Genomic DNA, 22348 nt, shown 5'->3' with positions numbered 1-22348 from the left:
CCAGCAGCCGTGAGTGTCCTCGCGTACGTAGCGCGCTGTGGCGCACCACCGATAACTTTAGCTGCAACTTTCCGCACATATGAAGTGAGGACAAAACAACGCTGTTCAAAAGTGAAAACACCGCGAATTCGCCGTTAAAAACAATGCACCCAACCGCAAGCTTTCCTTCGCCAGAGCGAGGCTAGATCACGTGATCCAACTCAGCACGTCACCGCGATTGCAGCGCTCGCTCCTCCAGTGGTGGGCCTCGCGTCCCATACCTACAGAACACGGAGAGAAGCGCACATACGCAGTACGTAACATATATTACATGCATGCGCAGTGGCGCGAAACGCAATGCCTTTGCGCACGCTATTTTAAAACTCTCTCGGCCACCAATTAACTTGCTAAGAAAAATATAAATGCTGGCAATCTTGCGTAAATCTTAACGTGTCCCGGTTTAACAGAATCTGCGCATGCACTCTTTTTCACTACAGTGCGCCCCTTTAGTTCATAGCCAGTATTTGCATTTTTTATTGATAAAACAACATTCTCTTTTATTTTCCTACAACAGCATCAATGTTTCAGGGGGGAAAATTGCCAAGCTCAGTTGTTCCCCCAGTCAAATCCTCCAGGCCTGTCTTCCGGTAGTGGGTTGTAGTTAGGGTCGGCCGGTGGCGACTCAAACAGGTACTTGCTGCAAAGCACAAAGACTTCAATGACTTCGGCGTCACTTGCGGCGTATTATTGAAGGATTAAACATTCAAGTGCTACAAAAAAATGGGCTTACAGAGTCCATAGAAGAAGCTCCAATAACTTATTTTTGTGGACTCGGAGGCACTTTGTAAGTACGCGTGCCTGCTACACCTAACTTCCACAGGCTTGTTTGCGCTCGTACAGTGCACATTCTCACTTGTACAAAACATATGATTTCCAACGCATTTTTGCCTTACTCGACGAGCCCTCTTCACACCGGAAGAGACCGGACTATGCGCACTTGCTTGCTCGGTAATCCCGCACTCATAGCTCGTCCCGTAACCAAATCATTTCGAAAATGGCGTCCCAAGTGCAGCCGATAGCTATTCCAGAGCTGATTGCACTTTAATAAACTAAAGTATAGGCTTGCGCTTCATACTTCGCGGGCACGAAGTCTAATCCACAACCGCCCATCCTTGCGCGAGGGCATTATTCGACGGGCCGTAACTGCATGTGAAACCACATTATGCAACACGTATTTATTGACTGTGAAAGCTCATGTGCAAGTGAATGAGTGGGGAAAGTTTAAAAGATCAAAAATAGGCTTTTCTTTTAACAATCATCATAGGATTTCATTGCATACTGTTTTCTTAAAGTTAACACGATTTCACATTTTTATTGAAAAGTGCTATTAGTATAGGCTATGACAGTTTTATAAATAAGCATGCCCAGAAAAGTAATGCGGAATTTTCACCACTCTGTTGTAAGAACTTTTTGAAATAAAAATCTGAAAAGTAGGTAAAAACATTTTCTGGGACAATTTTTAAATTTGAAATGTTTCATAAAAATTTCTACACTACGAAGAGAAGCAAAAAATAATTGAATATAAGCGCGAATATGCATCTATTTAGCTACACACATTTGAAGTACACAGCTTTATTATATTTTGAGTAATTCATCGCCAAACTCTGAAAATACAGCGAAGCAGGTAAACGTGGCACTCCACCACTTTGTATTTATTGATTTACTGTGTGCTTCGAGAAAGTTTTTTCTGGTGAAACGAATTGCCAATCTCTTCTTTCTACTCAGTAGACAACAAAATATCAAATTTCGAAATAAATTTAGGAGGTCGACCAGCCTGATTTGTTCAATCTTACGTAGAATCACCCACCACTGTACTCTCAGCGTTCTTAGTAAAGTGCAATAATGCATCATGACCGTGGTATACGCCATTAGTTCCTTCAACGCGTTTTTTTTCTACGCATCCTTCGCATTTCCAATGAAAGTGCAATTTTCTCAACGCCTTAAAACACCCTTAGACCCAGACGGCATACTTATGCCAAGCGTTGGAGTCGCTCATAGCATCCATCCACACCAAACATGGCATTTCAACCTCTGGAACCCGCCTGTTTCACCTAAATGTAGCATTATCCACTTATGCTCGTCGAATGAATAATCACGGTCGGTAAAATGGAAGACATGACCTGCGTTGCATTTGACATGCGCCGAAATCATGAATTCCCATTTTTCATCTATATTCATGCATGAACCCTCCCCCGATGTTTCGTCCTTGCCGCCCAGAGACTTCCCGCAGATGCCACGCATTTTTGTTACAAGTGAAGGAATAGCAAATCTAATTGACAACCTTAAATTCTCGAGTTCCCCTAGCCCAAACAATATACCCGCTAAAATACTGAAAAGCACAAAAATAATATACAGTCTTATCCTACAATTTATTTTTAACCAATCCCTTGACACTGGTTTTATTCCTAAAGAATGGAGACGATTGTGTGCTTTACCGTCGCATCTCATGTTGCACTGACCAAATTACACTCCAGAATGACTTGTCTAACATACATAATTGGTGTTTGCGGTGGCTAATGCAGCTTAATACAAAAAAATGTAAATTCATGCAAGTTTCGCGCAAGCGCACTAACTTTTCCTTCCAGTATTCTGTGAACTTCCAAACCTTAACCCAGGTCGACTCCTATCGTTATCTTGGCGTCATAATAACAAGTAAACTAACATGGTCCGAGCACATAGAACAACTAGTCTCCACTTCAGTAATATCACTTGGCTACATTAAAAGATCGCTTACGTCCTGCCCACCGCAAATCCGAAAATTATCTTACGAAACCTTCACGCGTACTAAACTTGAATATGCTTCTGCTATCTGGAACCCTCACCAAAATTACCTAATCGACGCATTAGAAGCAATTCAAAATCGCGCTGCCAGATTCATCACCTCACAATACAGTTCTCGCTTAAGTATTACCAGTATCAAACTATCCCTCAACCTCCTTCCTCTAGAAATTCACCGCAAGGTCACTCGGCTCTGCCTCCTGCACAAACTATACCATAACTTCCCGTTGCAACGCAATACCGTTCTTCTACCTTTCGCCCATTCATCGCGTCGCCTTTTTAACTCCCTATGTTTACAGCGCTTACATGGTTCAACTAACGCTTTCAATAAATCATTTTTACCTACTGCCATTGAAGACTGGAATAACCTGCCTGAATCCATAGTGCACAAACAAAACCCCTTAAAATTTAAATAGCTAATCACAAATCACTTGATATATTAGTTAATTTACAATTGTTGCCATTTTCTTCCACGTATATATATTTTTCCTTCTGTTGACATTGTTTTTTATCATGTAGTTCACTTTCGAGTATGCTTTGTACCATTGACAATCATGCATCCATTGCATTGTTTTTGCCTCCCCTTTATGTAATACCCCGCAAGGGGCCTTTAAGGGTTCAATAAATGATGAATGATGATGATGATTTCCCTCGGGTTGGCCATAGTGTTCAAAATTTCCATGCCGCGAGTAGGCAACGTAGCCCAACTTCCGCGTTGAACCAGTCATGCTCTTCTGACTGTCACATCCATGTCGGGAAACTGGCAATTACACAAGACCTTGAGGCAGTCACTGAAAAGGCACGCTTGGCACCACAGCTCTAAACAATCAATCTAGGATTCCTTTTAACATGAGACTAAGAAAGCTAAACTGGACAAAGCATGACGCTCACTTCTTTGTGAACAAGTCTTCTCTTGACATAAAATCCGATGTACCAAGCAAGACATGCTGTGCGGTGTTGACAAACATGTTCGGTGCAATTGGGCTTTCTTGGTCTCATGTTAAATGAATATCCAAGACTGAGCGTTCGGAGGTGCGGTGTGAGGCGCGCCTTTTCAGTGATTAGCTCAAGGTTACGTGTTACAGCCAGTTTCACGAATAAGGGCTTTGCCGCCTTGAGGAATTTGCGAGCTATGAAGCAGCTTTGCAGCTTGGATAATTAAAGGAAACTGGAGGTGTGTACTCAAGTAACTATTGACCAGAACAAGGAAAGACAGTGGGAATAAGAAGACTGTTGTTGTTCTTGGGGATGTCAATTTGCCTGCTTATGTTACACAGCTGCTGGAAAAAGATCCCAAGTATGGCCTTGAGCTCCGCATTGCCGCACACCCTTAACAAAAATGGCTGGTAACATTCAGTAGACCAACTAGTAACCATCTATTAACATTGGTCATTGCCTATGAACATTTGTGCTCTAGTAAAAAGGCTCCTTTTTACTATATTCTATATTTTTACTATATTATATATATTCTATATTTTAATATATTCTATTTTATTTACTATATTCTATTCTATAAGGACTATATTATGTAGACCATCTAAAGGCCTCCTTTTTACTATTCTATAACGACTATATTATGTAGACCAACTGAAGGTGTCCTTTTCACAATTATATAAAGACTATATCATGTGGACCGTATAAAGGCCTGCCGAGTACCGAAGTGTAAGGACTTTTGTAAATGTGTGCTCTGAAACCTCATTTATAACTACGATTTTAAATTTAACTTAAAAAGATCGTTTGGCATTGGCTAAGTATAAGAAGTCATTAAACATTTCACTTCTGCACACTTCTCTTGCCCCAAAGAAGTATGGTATGCATTTTACACATGCACAAAGCAAATGCACCCAACAAACACATACACCAAGGTTGCAGACTGGATTATAATTTTGCACATACCCATGAGGACCAAAACAGGTGTAACAATATTAATGCATTCATGCAGGCACTTGATCGTATGTGCTGCTGTTTTATATGAAGAAGGCTCCGGCACCGAAGTCTCCACATGAATTGATCTGCTAACACAATTAAGTGCAGTGCTAGCCCCATATGTACAAGTGGAGAAATTGACGGGTTACCGATGTTGCTCTCTTCTTCAGTTTTCCCTTACCCCTATGATCAAGTAAGGCCCTCTATGCCGAGATTTATTTTTTGATGGACACCTTCTTTTATGCAGGAAAGTGAATGCAGTAGGGAGCACTCTTGATGGGCTTTACCCGTCATGCGTCCTATACAGGGCGCCTTAATTATCACGCAGTGCGATTTCAAAAGGAGGAACAGAGTTACGCAAAGCAAACTTAGTGCCCATTGTTCCCAGTATACTCAAGTAGCCGCTACTAATTTCTTTCAATGGCTATCACCTATATAGTCCGATTATATTTGCAACTGAAAACTAAAAAGTACTCACCAAATTACCAAAATGACAATGAGACAGATGTGCACATATTGAAATGACATCTATCCGTGCTACTTTTACCAATGTAATGCCACAATCTTTCCTCAAGTTTTGTCATTGCCTCGTTGCACGGTCAGTAATTCTCAGCGCAAACCGCACCTGCAGTGTTTGAGAAGCTTTAAGATTGTAGTAGATCATTTTGTTGAAGGGGCGGTGCCACCATATTTTGAGGCCATCCCAAGCCTGTTGTGGGTTTCCTCTGTATGCAAGGACTCTTTGCACGAAAGGTCGAACACAACAAACGTGTAGAATATATTTTAATTAACTACACAAGAGTAGCTGAATGCTCACTCTTGGGATCTAGGCCCATTGCTTGCGCAGCAACACTGACGTTTCAGAATAGGAGAAGCGACGGCAGCTGTCATTACGTCACACCAGATCTGTAGTGACGTGAGCGACCCCTGCCATCTCCGAAACAAGCATACCCAACGCACCAGCAAAGCATCAGTTGCTGCATTACTTGCCGAGTTCCGATCGCTAAGTGCGACGCATCGAAACCTGCAAAAGCATTCAGCGTGCTCGAGTGCTGAAGGCATCCGGTAAGTTGGCCATGTAGCAACCATGCCTGTATACTATTGTGTGCTAGACTTTCACCTGAGCACATTTGGTGACCCAGTGAGTTTTCACTTGTTTCTCCGAAATTAACAACAAAAAAAACGCCTGGACAGACTTCGTTCTTTGTCAAATACTGGATTTGATCCCTTTGTTGAAGAGCTGTGTTGTACAATGAATGGGTATGCATGTTGTGAACAAGGAGGGAACTCGCATGCCTGCTGTTACGAGTGTGCTGGCGTCCTTTGCAGAGACACCGTGTGCGTCGGTCAAGGACACTGGGTGCTTTCGAAGCGACACTCGACATGTCCTTCATGGACAATGAAGGCGTCCGTCAGAGACGCTGCGTGTGTCCAACAGCGGGGCTGCCCCCTCCTCCTTCAGCGTCTTGGCGCCTATAAAAGGTTGGCGCATGTAGCGTCGGGCGGCTTCCTCGTCCACGTTCTACACATGCGTTGTAGATATAGACGCTTTGTCTTCTTGCAGCTGCTTTTTGCCTTGCCAATGTCTGGATGCTACTGCAGCTGGCCATGGCGACTGTCAGAATGTTTGTTTTGCTGGCGCTTGTGTGTCACATGTGTGTAAGAGCAGACGAAGCTCAGCACAATGTGCGTCACAGCTTTGTGTGGTTACGTGACCAAGCCACCTATGCATCGACGTCACTGCCCAACTCAGCGCTGCGAAACCAAAACTGAAAACGGTCCACATAAGTCGAGTAATATTAAATTATTTAGCAAAAATAATGAATCTTGGTGTGTGTATCATGCTTCCTGGAACTGAAGAAAACGTTTGTAGCAATGAACATGCATGCCACAAATTTGGTGGCACGGCTCTTTTAACATTACGCCTACTTTGCCAACATTATAGAATATTCTGGAACCTACGTGGTTGCTAGCCATAATGCTAGAACGTTCGATAGAACATGTATAAATGCCAATGTGCTTTACCCCTTCTCAGTTGATCGATGGCCGACACTCTGTTCGCCGCTATCAGTGCCAGTGTCTTGCTGTAATCTGACTTTCCTTTAACATGGCCACAAGCTCGGCCGAATAAACAGTTTAATCTTCAACCTACTGTCCACTCCCTTTGTCCTCGTTCTGACCCTGTAACAGTACTAATTACGTGCTCATTTTTTTTCTGTAAATGAAGGAAGCCCACAAAATATAAAAAAAAAAACGTGAATGTGCTCACACCCGCAGAAGAAAGCAGCGCCCTCAAATAATCTTACTGGAAGCGACCGCCTTGCCTCTTTTACGTTTTCAGCTAGAGACAGTGCTTTGCAGATTGACGAGAGTATAGGTCGGGTGCCAACAACATAGGTCGCAGTTTTGCAGGGATTCCTTTCGCTTGATCGTATGTCGCTGTTACCATTCATATCTCATGGTCAACTATTCCAGGCCAGATCACTGTTCTCATTAGAGCGATTACAGCCCAACTGTAAGATCAAGGCAGCCCCGCCACGGTGGTCTAGTGGCTAAGGTAATCGGCTGCTGACCCGTAGGTCGCGGGTTCAAATCCCAGCTGCGGCGGCTGCATTTCCGATGGAGGCGGAAATGTCATAGGCCCGTGTGCTCAGACTTGGGTGCACGTTAAAGAACCCCTGGTGGTCAAAATTTCCGGAGTCCTCCACTACGGCGTCTCTCATAATCATATGGTGGTTTTGGGACGTTAAACCCCACGAATCAATCAATGTAAGATCAAGGCAGCGCATTTTTTCAGACAGAAAGTGACAGATAGCATGATCCATTTTTTTTTTTACATTTCCTTCACTACTACTGGCTCTCTCAAGGTGAGCTTGTTTGAAGGTGCTTTTTTTTATGCTCGCAATGGCCTGGTGATGTGTTATTTTTCGTATTTTACGGGCTTTCTTTATTAAGCGAGAAAACCTACCACGCAATCAGTACATTGTTGAATGTACCCCAGACAGGTGCAGTTTCAACATCACCACATCTGCCTTATTGACATTTTGATAATTAGACGAGTACTTTTGGGGTTACAACTATGATTATGACTAATTAATCAATCGTAATTAACAAAAAATTAGCAGCAGCTATTACAGTACACTGGCAACAATATGCACAAGCTTTGCTTCGCATAACGCCGTTCTTCTTTTCTTTTTTTTTAAAGCGCACTGCATGTTAATTAGGACGCCCTGTATATGAGGTAGTCGAATAAAGCTGTGGGGATTCGTTCGGTCAACATGCCACCGTGTAGACGCGCCTAGCGCCTTTTGCATGTTGCAATGTACATGGTGTCAGAAGTGGCCACTGTTCGCTGTCTAATGGAGGTCAAGCCCGACGTTGCGTTTGCTGGGCTACCTGAACTCCAACAGCCACCGAGCTTCGATTTCAATGAGCCAAGTTCATGGTCCACCTGGATTGAGTAGCTTGAGGACTATGCCTACACTACAGGGATGCACCGAGCTACCGACAAGGTTCGAGTATGAACACTTCTTTATCGCATGGTTGTTCAAGCTTGACACGTGCTAGCATTTCTCAACTTGACTGCTGAAGAAGCTCTATCGTAAAACTTGTGAAAAGCAAGTTCACCTCGTGTTTAGTTCACCCACTAAACATTGTTCATGAAAGTTCTCGTTTTCACAAGCAGACGAAAGAGTTGATGTATTTTATTCCACGCTGCGAAGCATGGCCAAAAGATGCAACTATGGCTCAACGTCTATCGAGGATAGGCTCATTCCAAAACGATTTGCTGTCGGCTTGTTGAACTGCAGACTATCAGAACAACTCTGTCGCACTTCTGACTTGACGCTAGACAAAGCGCACCTGCACGTATGGCTGCACAAAGATGCCAAAAGGGATAAATGGGAACGTGAAAACTAGTCATCTGGGCCAGTTGCCATTGATGCAGCGAAGCACAAGACGCCAGTGAAAAGACAGTCACGGAAGCGAGCATCAGCTTCGAGAGAGACCCCCTTCGCCAACACGACGCATGGATCGTGTCCATTCTGCAGACTAGAAGCACATCAACAAAAATTTAGTCCTGCTAAAAAAGTGGTTCACAATTCCTGTAAAAAAAAAAAAGGACACTTCAAGGCAGTTTGCTTAGACAAGCAGCCTTGACATGGCCGACAGTCACATGCCATCAAGACTCATACTGTAAAGACAAGTTGTGAAGCCAACGCCAAGTTCGTTTGGGCTAATGTGAATGGCATCCCACTCAAGTCCAAGGTCGACTCAGGAGCGCAAGTTACTGTCGTTTCGAGCACTTTCTCAGGTGTACCGTCTCGACTCAACAAACAGGAGAGTCATCTCACAGGTGCAGGAAATCATCCCTTAACTGTGTCAGGTCAATTCAAAGCTACGTTGGAGTGGAAGGGCCACACCTACATACAATCAGTGTATGTCATACCTTCGCAGTGTACGCCTTTACCAGACTACCCTGCTAACCTAGAATTGGGAGTTGCCAAATTCGTCAACACCGCACGACCTCACGAGCCAGCTGAATCTGCAAGCGATGCCATTCTTAGCCAGGATATCTTCAATAGACCGCGGGGGAGGAGTACACTACCTGTCTCACGCCAAATGCCAAGCCATTTGCTCTCAGTGTACCTCAAAGAATTCTGATTACACTGTACGAACAAGTGAAGCAAGAACTAGACCAGATAGAAAAACAAGGGGTCGTAAGGCACATGATGCCAATGCCATGATGTCCTGGTCTCATCGCTGTACTGAAAAAAGCACCAGGCGGCATTCGGATATGTGTGCACTTGACAAAACTCGAGAAGAAAACTTTCCATGAAAGACATATGCTTCCAACGGTTGAATGGGTTCCCAGGCAACTGGGCGCTGCAAAGGTGTTCTCAAAACTGGTTGCAACAGCAAAATTTCACGGAGTGCAATTATTCCCTGAATGCCGAAAACACACCACATTCATCACTTCATTCGAACGCTACTGCTATTGTCGGTCTACCTTGCGGCCTAACCTCAGCACCGGAGTACTTTGAGCAAGAAATGGCTCGCATTTTAGAGGGACAACCGAACGTCAACATGATAGACGACATCCTGGATTTAAGAAAAGACCATGGAGAGCACGACAAACGGCTTGTGGAGGTTCTAGAACAGCTGAGGAGCGCAGGAGGTAAATTGAAGAAGTCGAGGTGTTGCTTCGGTCAAGACAGAGTAGAGGTTCTGGGTGTAGTCATCGATGCCAACGGTATCTCGCCGAGCCCCAGAAACCTCGAAGCCCTACGCAACTTAGAGTCACCCAAGGACGCTGCTGGTCTACGCCGCCAATACCACGCCGCCGCACAAATAATTTGCGGCGTGTCGCCGTTTCTCTTATTTTTACCTGATCGAGGAATCTGGGCATAAAATAAATCACTTCACCGTCTTTTATGCAGCTTTAAAAATTCTGAAAGAGGCATTTGCGATGCCTTGACTGCTCTCTAGTTTCCATATAAGCCTGCCCTAAAAGAGCTTGTGAAGATACATACTCGAGCGTGTTGTTCCCTCATGGCGTTTCTCGGTCTTCTGGCGCTATTCGGGATGCCTGAACAGCGATTCATGTGACATGATTAGGGTACATACTCAAGAATAGTCCAGTCTATATACTAGAAATATCAGTTGTGAATTGTTTTCTACCCTGCACTGCCATGCATTCGCCACCCACCACCTCCGTTCTTCCTTGCATCTTGCAAGATTATTATGCGCGATGGACTTGTGATTTCGCTGGGTGTATTATGTGTTTTCGATTGAGAAAGTGGAAATAGTGTAGCCAAAAAGTTCAAAATTGTGATAGGCTCAACGCTTATTGCTCACAATGCACGCATGCTTTATGAAGACAAACGTCGAAAAGCCTGTAAAAATTGTAGTACAGAGAGTGTAGTGCAGTGTACTTGAGAACAAAGCCATAGAAAAAAGCTCCGAATTAGACATTCTTTTAACAGACAAATTCTTCACAGCGAAGAGAACGCAGCTCTCCATAACAAAGGCCAGCCTGCTTCAACGGTTGTATATTTTTTGATTGCGAGAAGAATTATATGGAGACTCTCTACAGGCTTTCATCATCACTTTCATGTTGCGTATATAAAGTCCAAATGAATTACTTTTGTATGCACACTGTAGGCTGTTCCCTCAGATAAAATCTCGCGAGTGCTATAATGAGGAACACTGCTGAAGCATAGATGAAACAAGCTGCCCATCTCCATTGCACAGAGGGGGCATGCGATAACATCACTCCACGTGCGATGCCTACCATCACTTGCTCCTCAACCGAATAGGAAGTCCTGTCTGCCTTTTGCTGGATAAAGAGTAACTCCTCGAACCATGACTCTAGGCGACAGGTCCGAAATGATGGCAGTGGCAGGCCGAATTGAGGCTGCCAGGCTTGCACTGGCTGAAACATGGCCGCGGAGCTCGACGGCAGTAGTGCAGCACCAATCGCTTGTCGTGTGTCCGTGCTCACCAATTCTAGCGACGGGACGGCGTTCGACGTAGACGTGCCGTCGTCCATGGTTTAATGAAAGGAAGAGAGATGAGACGTACAGGAAGTGAGCTGCCGAAAAAGAGCAGCGGCCGTGGCGTCCAGCCAGCCAGAAGCCCACGAACATTCCAGGCAACTCGCATTACGAGCCACCAGCGCTCGTCATCTTTTTTTTAAGGTGCCTCCGACAAGGGACCGACTACACAGAAGGTGCTTCTTCATCTACGCTAATCAAGCCTTCCTCGCGGTTCCCCTCAACTGCATTTCGTCCAGCGTCAAGCCACAACAACAAGGTAGGCCACCGTCCTACGACAAACGACTCCACGGACGTGTTGCAGCATAATCGGTCCGAAGATTGGTCTGGTTAAGCGGTCGACGCCTGTGGGCACATCGGTAAGGACGACGACTCCAGCACCAACTGACGCAGCGTGTGACACGAAAACTGGCGCTACCTGTTCGCTAATGTCACATGTGGCACCGTAACCGAACCAGCTGCCGTGTTCTATGCCAGCAGCAAAAGCTACCACCACCATGGAAATGGCTGCAGACGACGCCACAGTTATGCCCATGTCCATGTTAACCCGATTGTGACTAACCTGCTACGCAAGCATATGGCCAGCATGTCATCCCGCACCCAAGATCTCCTGGTGGCGGCTGCCATAGGTGGTGACGTAGCCTTATACGTGGCGTGCCGTGGTCTGGTACAGCCCAAGTCTCCTGTGGATCCCGACTTGCTGCCGACCATTGCTGAAGACAGCGATGAATAGCTTGAAACGAATCAGCACCCTCCACACGACATTTGACGACACAGCGGTTCTGATCAGTGCTGCTCAAGTCCGGGGCCTTTTCCTTTCAGCACAGGCCAGAGATCTGCCAGCATCGCTGCCATCCATGTACACCTTGCGCTTGTGCCACCAGCCCATCGCTGCTCAAGGCACTTGCCTGCCCCCGCGTCTACATCCCGTCGAAAACCGCAGTGTGCATCGCAGAGCCTTTCTTCCGACATGCCGTTTCAGGGACCATCAACCAGCGTGATCATGCCCGCACCTCATTCAGACAGCACAAATTTCTCAATGACGCTCATGCCTACATCAATCCTACAACACTTGCGACACCTGCCCTCACGAGTCATCACTGCTCTCCAAACTATCCGCACCAAGGAGTTATCCGACTTGCAACCGATGGTGCCGCCGACGCCCATCGCCACAAAGTCCCCAACAGGTTGCGTCGTCACTGCTGCTTTGTTTGGCGCGCACCTCGCCCTCTCTGCAGCTCCCAATGCCACCCGCCGGTACTTTAAGATACCCAACGTTTTTTACGGTAACAACTTGGACTTTCTCACGGACAAACCATGGACTGCCGCTCATGTACATGGTGTCCATCCCTCGATTTTTTTTTTTTCTACATGTTTGAAATCACGCAAAGCGCTAGGGAAGAGCCGATGTAGCGTCACACCAGTCTTGGCCAGCTGCCGCAATAAAAAAGAAGAGAGCCGCGTGTGCAAGCCACGAGAAATAGAGAACGGCCTAGCTCCTGGTCTGGCTGGACGCTGCAGCTGTGACTCCGCCTGCGCCTGCGTCGAAAATAAAAGCTGTGACCTCGACACGGGCTCGTCTCCAACGTCTCGTCTTTCGTTCCTCAAGATGCATATTTAAGAAACTCTGCGGCATGGATGCACCAGCAGCGTCCCTGAAAGTTAGCGCCTGTAATGATGAATGTAGTGGGTCATGCATAGCTCGGAAAACACATCGTCAGTGCTAAGCCCGAGACTCTCACGCCGGACGTTATCGCTGCTTTCGCTGGCTAGACCTACGCTGCTACCTAGTTTCAAATAACAGTTCTGACTCTCACAGTTCTTTTATTATATTTGGTGGAGTTTGCTTGGTCTCCTCGCAATCCTGGAGTTGCGAAGCCGGACTCGACCTGCCGCTATGACCACTGCATCTGCCACAAGCCCTCCGCCTTATGGCTCCTCAGGCCATTGTGTGCTCCAGTGCGGTCCGTCAGCGGGACCCTCCCATATTCAGCGGCACGAACGATCACGACGTCGATGACTGGCTGGTTACCTACGAACTCGTGAGTTTCCTGAACAAATGGGACGAAGCCACGAGACTGGCCACCGTCGGCATTCACCTCCGTGGCATTGCCCACTTGTGGCTTCGGAACCATGAAACCGACGTTCCAACCTGGACAGAATTCAAAACAAAGTTCAGCGAAGTCTTCGGTCGTCTTGCTGTTCGCAAACTTCGCGCGGAGCAGCGCCTTCAGTCAAGATCTCAACAGCCTGGTAAGTATTTCACCAGTTACATAGAAGACGTCATTGACTTGTACAAACGCGTCGATGCGAACATGACAGAGGTGGACCGCATCAAGCATATTTTCAAGGGTATCGACGAGGACGCATTCCAGATGCTCATTTCAAAAAGCCCGGCTACTGTCACTCAAGTTACCGAGCTCTGCCAAAGCTATGATGAGCTCCGCCGGCAATGTCTCGTCACCCGTTGTGCTGTCCCCCATCAGGAATCGATGTCCGGTTTGACTCTCTCGCAAGCTCCTGTCCTCCTCTCGCAGATAAAAGATTTTGTACGCAAAGGTGTTGCCCACCAACTGTCGCTCATCTCCGGCCTACCGGAGCGCAGTGCACCGCTTAGCCCTACACTGCGGACTATTATACAATACCAAGTGTCTGAAGGCCCTTCCTTCACAGCTGGTGCCACCAGTCAATGTGCCATTGACGTATGCCGAAGCAGCAGCACGACCACGACCACACACGTTCCGAGCGCCGCCTACACTGCCCGCTCCTGTTTATACCACCCAGCCGCCATGACCTCCAGTTCACCGAGTCCTTAATCCATGGCGCACTGCCGGCAACCGACCAATCTGCTTTTCGTGTGGTCTACCCGGACATGTTGCACGTCCTTGCCGCCGCCGCCCGCTCCATTCACGTGAAAACCCGCATTCATATGAGTACGACCACACGTTTCCCTACACTCCAGACCTCGAATTGCACCCTCCTCGACCAAGCCAACGATCACCCTCTGATCGCCAGTCTCCTTCGCCACGTCGTCGCTTGTTCTCCCCGATGCGCCGACGCCCCCCGACAATCGAAGCGGAAAACTAAATGACGCAGTTCCAGAGGCAAGAACTGTGTCCTCGTCGCAAAGCACAAGCCCTCTTCGTTCGCCGCCGAATGTGATTAATGCTGTTCTGGAAGGTGTACCTGTACTCGCCCTTATTGATACTGGTGCCGCTATTTCTGTCATTTCCGAAAAAGTTTGCCGTGCAATTCGAAAAGTTACTACGCCTTACTTGGGTTCGTTTCTTCATACTGCCACTGCACAGCCTGTGCAGTTTGTGGCGGAGTGTACCGCCAGACTTGTAATTCAAGGAGTTCCTTACACAGTGCAGTTAGTAATACTCCCGCACTGTTTTCACGACATCATTTTAGGCTGGGATTTTCTTTCCCATCACCAAGCCGTCATTAATTGCGCCCGTGCCGAAGTTGTCTTTTGTCCTCTTTGTGACGCTCTACCTGCGAATGATCGCCCTTCCTACGCGAAGTTGGTCATTAGTTGCGACACTCGGATCCCTCCGCGTGCTACTCTCTACGCACCTGTGTCGTGTTCCACCGTCGTCGACGCTACCGCATTCTTCACGACTTCCGCTGCTTTCGTTCATCGCCACCTATCACCGCTCCCAACCGCTCTCGTTACTCTTCAAGGTGGTGCGACCAATGCGCCTGTGGGGAATCCTTTCCCATTCACGATTACGCTGCTTCGGGGCGAATGTATCGACTCAATCGAATCATTCGAAACTATCGCTACACTTGACGTTCCTGATGGATCATCGGAAGTCAGCGCCCTCACCTGTGGTTCCAGGAATGGCCCTTCCACTGCTGACATTCTCAACTATGTTATCAACGAAGACCTAAACTCACAACAGAGGTGTGAGCTTTTGAGCCTTCTTGACAACTTTCGGCCATCTTTTGACAGTCACAGCGCTACCTTAGGTCGAACATCTACTGTATGCCACCAGATCGACACACGTAATCATCCACCACTCTGGCAGCAACCGTACCGTGTTTCATCGACTGAACGCCGTGTCATCGATGAACAAGTAGGTGACATGCTAAAGCGCGGCGTCGATCAACTATCGAACAGTCCTTGGGCGTCGCCGTTTGTTTTAGTTGAAAAGAAGGATAGCACAATGCGCTTTTGCGTAGATTACCGTCGCCTAAACAAAATAACACGAAAAGATGTGTATCATTTGCCTCCGATCGATGACGCCTTCGACTCTTTACAAGGCGCAGAATCCTTTTCCTCCCTTGATCTACGCTCTGGGTATTGGTAAGTGCCCATAAATCCGGATGATAGACCAAAAACTGCCTTTGTTACACCAGACGGCTTATACGAATTTAACGTGATGCCGTTCGGCCTATGCTATGCGCCGGCAACATTTGAGCGCATAATGAACACTATCTTACGAGGCCTCAAATGGGACACGTGTTTGTGCTACTTAGATGATGTGGTGGTATTCTCACTTGATTTTCCCACGCACCTTCGTCGCTTGGAACAGGTTCTACGCTGCCTTTATACAGCTGGTCTTTAACTAAACTTGAAAAAGTGTCACTTTGGAGCACTCAAGCTGACCATTCTCGGACACGTCGTGTCGAAGGATGGCGTTCTCCCTGACCCCGCTAAGCTACGTGCTGTTAGCGAGTTCCCGAGGCCCACGTCCTTCAAGGAGCTGCGTAGTTTCATTGGGCTTTGCTCATACTTCCGCCGCTTCGTCCAGGATTTCGCCTCGATCATAGCACCTCTGAGTGACCCTTTAAGGAAGACCGCAATCTATAAGGGAGACCGCAATCTATCTGCGTGGTCTCCAGCCTTCGACAGTGCTTTTGAGAAGCTCCGTGAACTGCTAACAACACCACCCATACTGCGACATTTCGATTCAAGTGCTCCCACAGAAATCCACACGGATGCTAGCGGTGTCGGTTTTGGCGCTATACTCGCCCAACGAAAGCCTGGTTACCAAGAATATGTTCTTGCGTACGCGAGCCGCACTCTTACAAGAACAGGAGCAAATTATTCGGTAACTGAGAAAGAATGCCTAGCAATCATCTGGGCCATTACCAAATTTTGGCCTTATCTGTACGGCCGCCATTTCGATGTTGTTACCGATCACCACGCGCACTGCTGGTTATCCTCCATCAAGGATCCCTCCAGACGCTTGGCACGGTGGGCTTTACGGCTCCAAGAGTACGACATCCGTGTCATTTATCGCTCAGGCCAAAAGCATGCCGATTCCGATGCTCTTTCGCGTTCGCCTGTTTCTGCTGATATTGCGAGTGTCCCCATCCAAGACAACTTACTTCCACTATTAGGACCCATCGACATGACTGCGAAGCAGCGCAAAGATTCGTGGATTGCGTCTCTGATGGATTACCTATCTGAAACACCCGTCCACCCGCCACCTCGAGCACTACACCTACAAGCCTCTCACTTCGCCATTCGTGATGGAATACTTTATCGCCGCAACTACCACCCTGACGGCCGCAAATGGCTACTCGTCATACCCTGGCATTGCCAGCATATGTGCTGCTTTCCATGCTGATCCGCAGTGTGCACGCGCCGGTTTGTTTAAAACCTATGCCAGGCTACGTTTTCGGTTTTATTGGCGCGGCATGTACACATTCCTTCAAAAGTACATTCGATCTTTCACAGAGTGCCAACGCCGCAAGCACGATCCTAGCCGTCCTACTGCACCAATGCAGCCGTTACCGTGCCCAGTGCGACCATTAGACCGAACTAAGATAGACCTTTGCCATACACATCAGGTGGGAATCGCTGGATAATTGTAGCGATCGACCATCTCACGAGATATGCAGAAACGGCCGCTCTACCAGCCGCGACGGCACGTGACGTAGCGTCTTTCTTCCTGCAACGTTTTGTTATGCGTCACGGTGCTCCACGTGAACTTTTGAGTGAACGAGGTCGCGTCTTTCTCGCCGATGTTATTCAAGAACTTCTTGCTGAATGCCACGTGATTCACCACTGTACTACCGCATATCGTCCACAAACAAACGGCTTGACCGAATGTTTCAACCGCACTCTTGGCGACATGCTTTCAATGTATGCCGCCTCCGACCACACCAAGTGGGATCTTATCCTTCCCCATGTAACGTACGCTTACAACACGGCACCTCAAGGGACGACAGGCTTTTCACCCTTGTTTTTACTCTATGGTCGAGAACCATCATCTCCAATCGACACTATTCTCCCTTACCGACCCGACTCATCCGAAGGAACACCAGTTTCCGAAGCCGCTCGGTATGCGGAAGAATGTGGACAATTAGCTCGCGCCCTTACAGCACAAGAACAAGGGCTACAAAAATTTCGTCACAATGATGGACGGTCCCACTACCAGTTTTTGCCCAACTCTCTTGTTTGGCTGTGGGTGCCTCTCACTGCTGCTCCTGGTACACCTACAAAGTTCGTCAGCAGGTACCATGGGCCTTATCACGTCATAGAGAAAACTTCCGCTGTCGACTACCTCATCGAACCCCTCACGCCTACTCCAGACCTGCGTCGCTGAGGACGCGAAATCGTACACGTGGATCGTCTCAAACCGTATCACGAACCACTTGTTCTCACTACACCTTAGAACACCTACTTGGCTCCGTCTTCAGCGAAGGGGAAATATGTAATGATGAATGTAGTGGGTCATGCATAGCTCGGAAAACAAATCGTCAGTGCTAAGCACGAGACTCTCGCGCCGGACGTTATCGCTGCTTTTGCTGGCTAGGCCTACGCTGCTAACTAGTTTCAAATAACAGTTCTGACTGTCACAGTTCTTTATTATACGTCTAACAAGTGTTTGTGGTGATTTCAGTTGTATCGAATACAGGGCGAAACAGTCACTACAAAAAGAAAGGGGCGGCGTGCGTAGCCTTCCTACAGTTTTAGACAATCTCATTGCATTGGAATGATGTGTCTAATAATCGAACAACTCAATTACAAAACAACAGAAATAAATGTGAAAGGACAGCGTAACCGCAGCAACGCCTGCCTCCCGCTTTCTGTGCATTCATGCCAACGCTCACATTCGCCTCCATGCAGTTTCTGAAGGCTGCTTAATAAAATCGACTTCTTGGTCGGCCATAAAAGCATGTTAGCAAATATACACTCTACGTACCGAATCAGGGAGTATTACCGTAGTGAATAAGCCGACATGCTATTGAGGACAGTTGGATTTGTGGTTGGAACACGTGGCCAAACCGTCAACAGCCAATTGAGAAGAAAAACTTTAAAGAAGCTTAAAACTAAGAAACTTGTACCACCACTTCACGGCACATGTAGCACTCCGTTGGCGTAAATTTTGCTGGGAGGTTGCTGGTGAACTCACCACGTCAGTGCCTTAAAGATATAGGTGAATTGACAAACAGGACATACATATTGAATTGCGCGTGAAGTGAACCTTCTACAGGAGGGTCTAAAACTATGAAAAAATTGAAAAGGTGTAGTAGCTCATTTGTTTCAAAGACACTGAGTATAGAATGCACAACTCAGTCAAGACCTAAGCCGAAAATAGCCAGCCAAAAAGTTGTCCTGACGCCATTAGTATTACGTTGCCATGAGCCTCTCGAATTCGACAATTTGGCAGAAAGTCGCCACCAGAGGCAAACCTCCTAAGAACTACTATTTTAGCAGTGCCTTCGCTACACTTATGCAAAAAAAATCCATCCAGGTTCTAGAGGTCGATTAGTCCAGCATCATCTATGCCCTCATTGTTTATTCTAGATGGCCAATCCTCCTCAAATCTTGAAGCTATAGCAAATGCTTTCAATAATTACTTTGAATCTTTTCTTCCTACTGATAACGGCATCACTCCTTCATTTTACGCGTGCAGCAAACTACGTGCTCTTCCTAGTTCTGAATTGAGCTCCTCTGAAGTGCATAACCTAAGAGTATTTTGGAAGTTACGAAACATTGCGGCCCAGACGGTATGCCAAATATGCTTCTAAACTAGTACTAGCTCAGTATGGTGTGCTACTTATCATAATATTTGAAAAATTTAATCTTTGCAACAGTACCCCAACTGTTGCCAATATTACAGGCCAATATTTACGCTTTCTAAACGAGCTCCTTACTTTTGGAGCATATCATCAACAAATGCTCTATAGAATACCTAAATGCACACAACATATTTTCCTGATCACAGCGTGGCTTTGTGCTGGCTACACAGTTGCTTGAATTTACGCCCGACAATATTGCTTTCCTTAACGACGGAAGACAGACCTAAGTCATATTTATTGACTATTTGAAGTATTTTGACGTGGTTTGGCATACCAATCCTTTAGCTTTTTCACAAATTTGCTTGCGAGAAAAATCTGGTTGATCAATAGCTGATTACTTGGGATTGCGCCGTAGCCTAGATATCATTGATTGATATGTGGAGTTTAACGTCCCAATAGCCAAGATATTAGTCACACTCAAATTAAACTTGAAATTTATGCAGACGACTGCATTATCGGTAAAATCATCTCTGATACTCAAGATCAAGATGCGCTGATTACTGCTTTTTTTTTTCATTTTGTACAGTCGAATCTCATTAATTTGAGCACACTTAATTCGAACTTCCAGTTAATTCGAACTCATGATGAGGGCCCGCCAAAGCTATGGGCAATTCCAATGGGTGAAAACGCCCGGTAATTCGAACGCACAAGCACTTGCGACGGTTCATTCGAACATACCGCACTCCAAACATGCTCTCAGCACCCCACCCAATCCTGTGGCAGCACTTCCGGCACTTCAAAGCTGTGCCTGATAAAAAGGAAAAGAAAAGGCTACGATGGAATGTTTGCTCTCTCTCAAACACAGATCTGCAACGTGCCTGTGCCATGCTTCTCCATTCCTGTCCCTGCCCCGTAACCCTTCCCCTTTTAACAACGTGCGCAAACGTGAAGAGAGTAAAAAAAAAAAAGAAGCTGCTGTGGAGTGTTGATTATCTCTCAAATGTCGATCTGCTTCTCTCCGCGTGGAGACGCTCCTCCTTTCTTGTCACATGCTGGCAATGCAGCAGCTTTGGCAGACAGAGGGTAGTAACGAAGATGCAGTTGTTGTTGTCGTCTTAAGAGAGTGTTGGCGCTGGACATTGCCGCACGCAACTTCTCTTGCCAGGAGAATGCTGAAGCCGAAATAGACATGCTTTGCAAGCTGCGTGCGAAATTGATTGACTCGCTGCAAGGCAAACGTGTGCAGACGCGCATCACCAATTACTTCAATTATTGACAAATGTCCAACGATTTGTGAATAAATGCAAGTCTTCTGAAACTTCCCCCTCATGTGTTAGCTCAATGCACATGCACCACTGCATGGGGAGCCCTCTGTTTATTTAGCTTTCATTAATTTGAACTTCTTTTAATGCGAACAAATTTTTGGGTCCCTTCGAGTTCTAATTATCCAGATTCAACTGTCATATGAGCGAGACGTGGCAATTTTCAATTTTCTAATAACTGCAGAAATACTGTATTGACGATATTTACAATCGAGAAATGGCCTCTTCATTTTACATATACTAATGACAGTGCTGAATATTTGTATTTACATCTGTTAGGCCTTGAAAATTTATACAGCAGCATTTGTAAATAAATAATGTTAGGACATGCTGTCACTTAAACTGCTTCGCCCTTTATCGAAAGAGTTTTTATTTATTTTATTTTTTTTTTCAAAATGCAAGGAACAAGTTGCTATCCCTACCAAGTGATGAATCGTGATTCTACCCCCTCCCCCCCGCCGCGCCCCCACCAGAGGTGGAAACACTGGCGCGCCGCCGCTGGCAATTTTGGTACCGGCGCACAGGTCTACCTTTTAAAGGCTCCAGACGAAAAGCCATCAATTCGACTGGTGGATGTGGTAGAGGAGTTTATAGAATTGCAAGATGCAGCAGTCAGTGACACGAAGCTGGTTACAGCAGAGGATGTCCGCAGGCACCAAGAACTGAACAGGGAGTGCATCCACCTTGTCAAGTACAGCACCCCGGGCTGGCCTCATTGAGACAGGCTTCCAGATCACATTAAGAAGTAGCGTATTTACTCGAAAAGAGGTCGGGAATGAATATGGGTTGACCTCTACTTATAGTGTTCTACGAGAAAAAAAAATTTGTATTTAGGTCAGCCCAATTTTTTTATAAACAGAAAAACTACACACAATAACAGAAAAACAGCACATCTTAATTTACATAAATTAGTGCCCTAATTGCTGTGAGGGCTGTCATCTTGTCATATGCACAAAATGTCATCATGAGATTCTTCGCAAGCATCCGTGGCTTCCCAAACGATGTTGTCCTCGCTGCCTTCGCTGCCGATTACTGGGCCGCAAAAAGCATGATGTTGTTCGTTGAACGCAAACATACTGTCCGGCTGGTTTAGCCAACCCCTGACCAACTTCTCATATACACAGAACTCGCGCTGCTCAACTCGAGTGCTCAACAAAGAGCGGCTGCATGCCGGAAGACAGTACCAGCGTATGGTATATGGCGTGTGTATGCAGCAGGAACCACTTGAAGAGCAGCGGGCATGGCACTTGAACGGCATAAGCTCGGCACTCTTGGTTGGTTTGATCGTGAATATAGGTCGAGATTCTTTGGTCACGATTACAGGTCGATAGCTGAATATGAACAACATTTTCGAAAAAAAAAAGGTCGTCTTTATTCGAATAAATATGGAACTGAAACTATCGAGGAGATCTATGTGCAACGGCGTCCTGCTCAAGGGTAATCACTCTGACATCCCGGCTTCACTGCAAAAAGATAGATAAGCTTGTCATAATTATTCTCGAGAGCGCTTGAAAGGGACCAGATTGAGAGAGACTGGAGACAGGCATGGCAAAACAAACACTTTATACAAAGGATGAATGAAGCAAATACACCAAATTCGAATTAACGCACCCAATAACAACCGAGTACATAATCAAACCGAAACCTACGGTAGTCCAGTCTAAAGCAGTCTCTAGCCCTGCTGTCATCGACATTCTCCTGAAGTCCCTACAGTCGTCCTCTTTCGCCAAATGAGCCGTTCGACCT

At 46.4% G+C, this 22348-nt stretch overlaps 1 protein-coding gene across 2 annotated transcripts in view; it reads right to left on the bottom strand.

The window, feature by feature from the left end:
• Window positions 1-484: 484 nt before the first annotated feature.
• Der-2 (Derlin 2) overlaps window positions 485-22348 on the bottom strand; it is a 126749-nt gene continuing 104885 nt past the window's right edge. For both annotated transcript variants that reach the window (XM_037433925.2, XM_037433924.2), the window contains one exon: window positions 485-676. In XM_037433925.2, the coding sequence (XP_037289822.1) occupies window positions 586-676 (91 nt within the window). In that variant the 3' untranslated portion in view covers window positions 485-585. The remainder of the gene's footprint in view (window positions 677-22348) is intronic.

The sequence above is a fragment of the Rhipicephalus microplus genome, chromosome 3 (assembly GCF_043290135.1).
Source record: "Rhipicephalus microplus isolate Deutch F79 chromosome 3, USDA_Rmic, whole genome shotgun sequence".
In the NCBI taxonomy this organism is placed as follows: Eukaryota; Metazoa; Arthropoda; class Arachnida; order Ixodida; family Ixodidae; genus Rhipicephalus; species Rhipicephalus microplus.
Note: the sequence above shows the minus strand (reverse complement) of the source record. Positions and strands in the feature narration are given on the sequence as shown.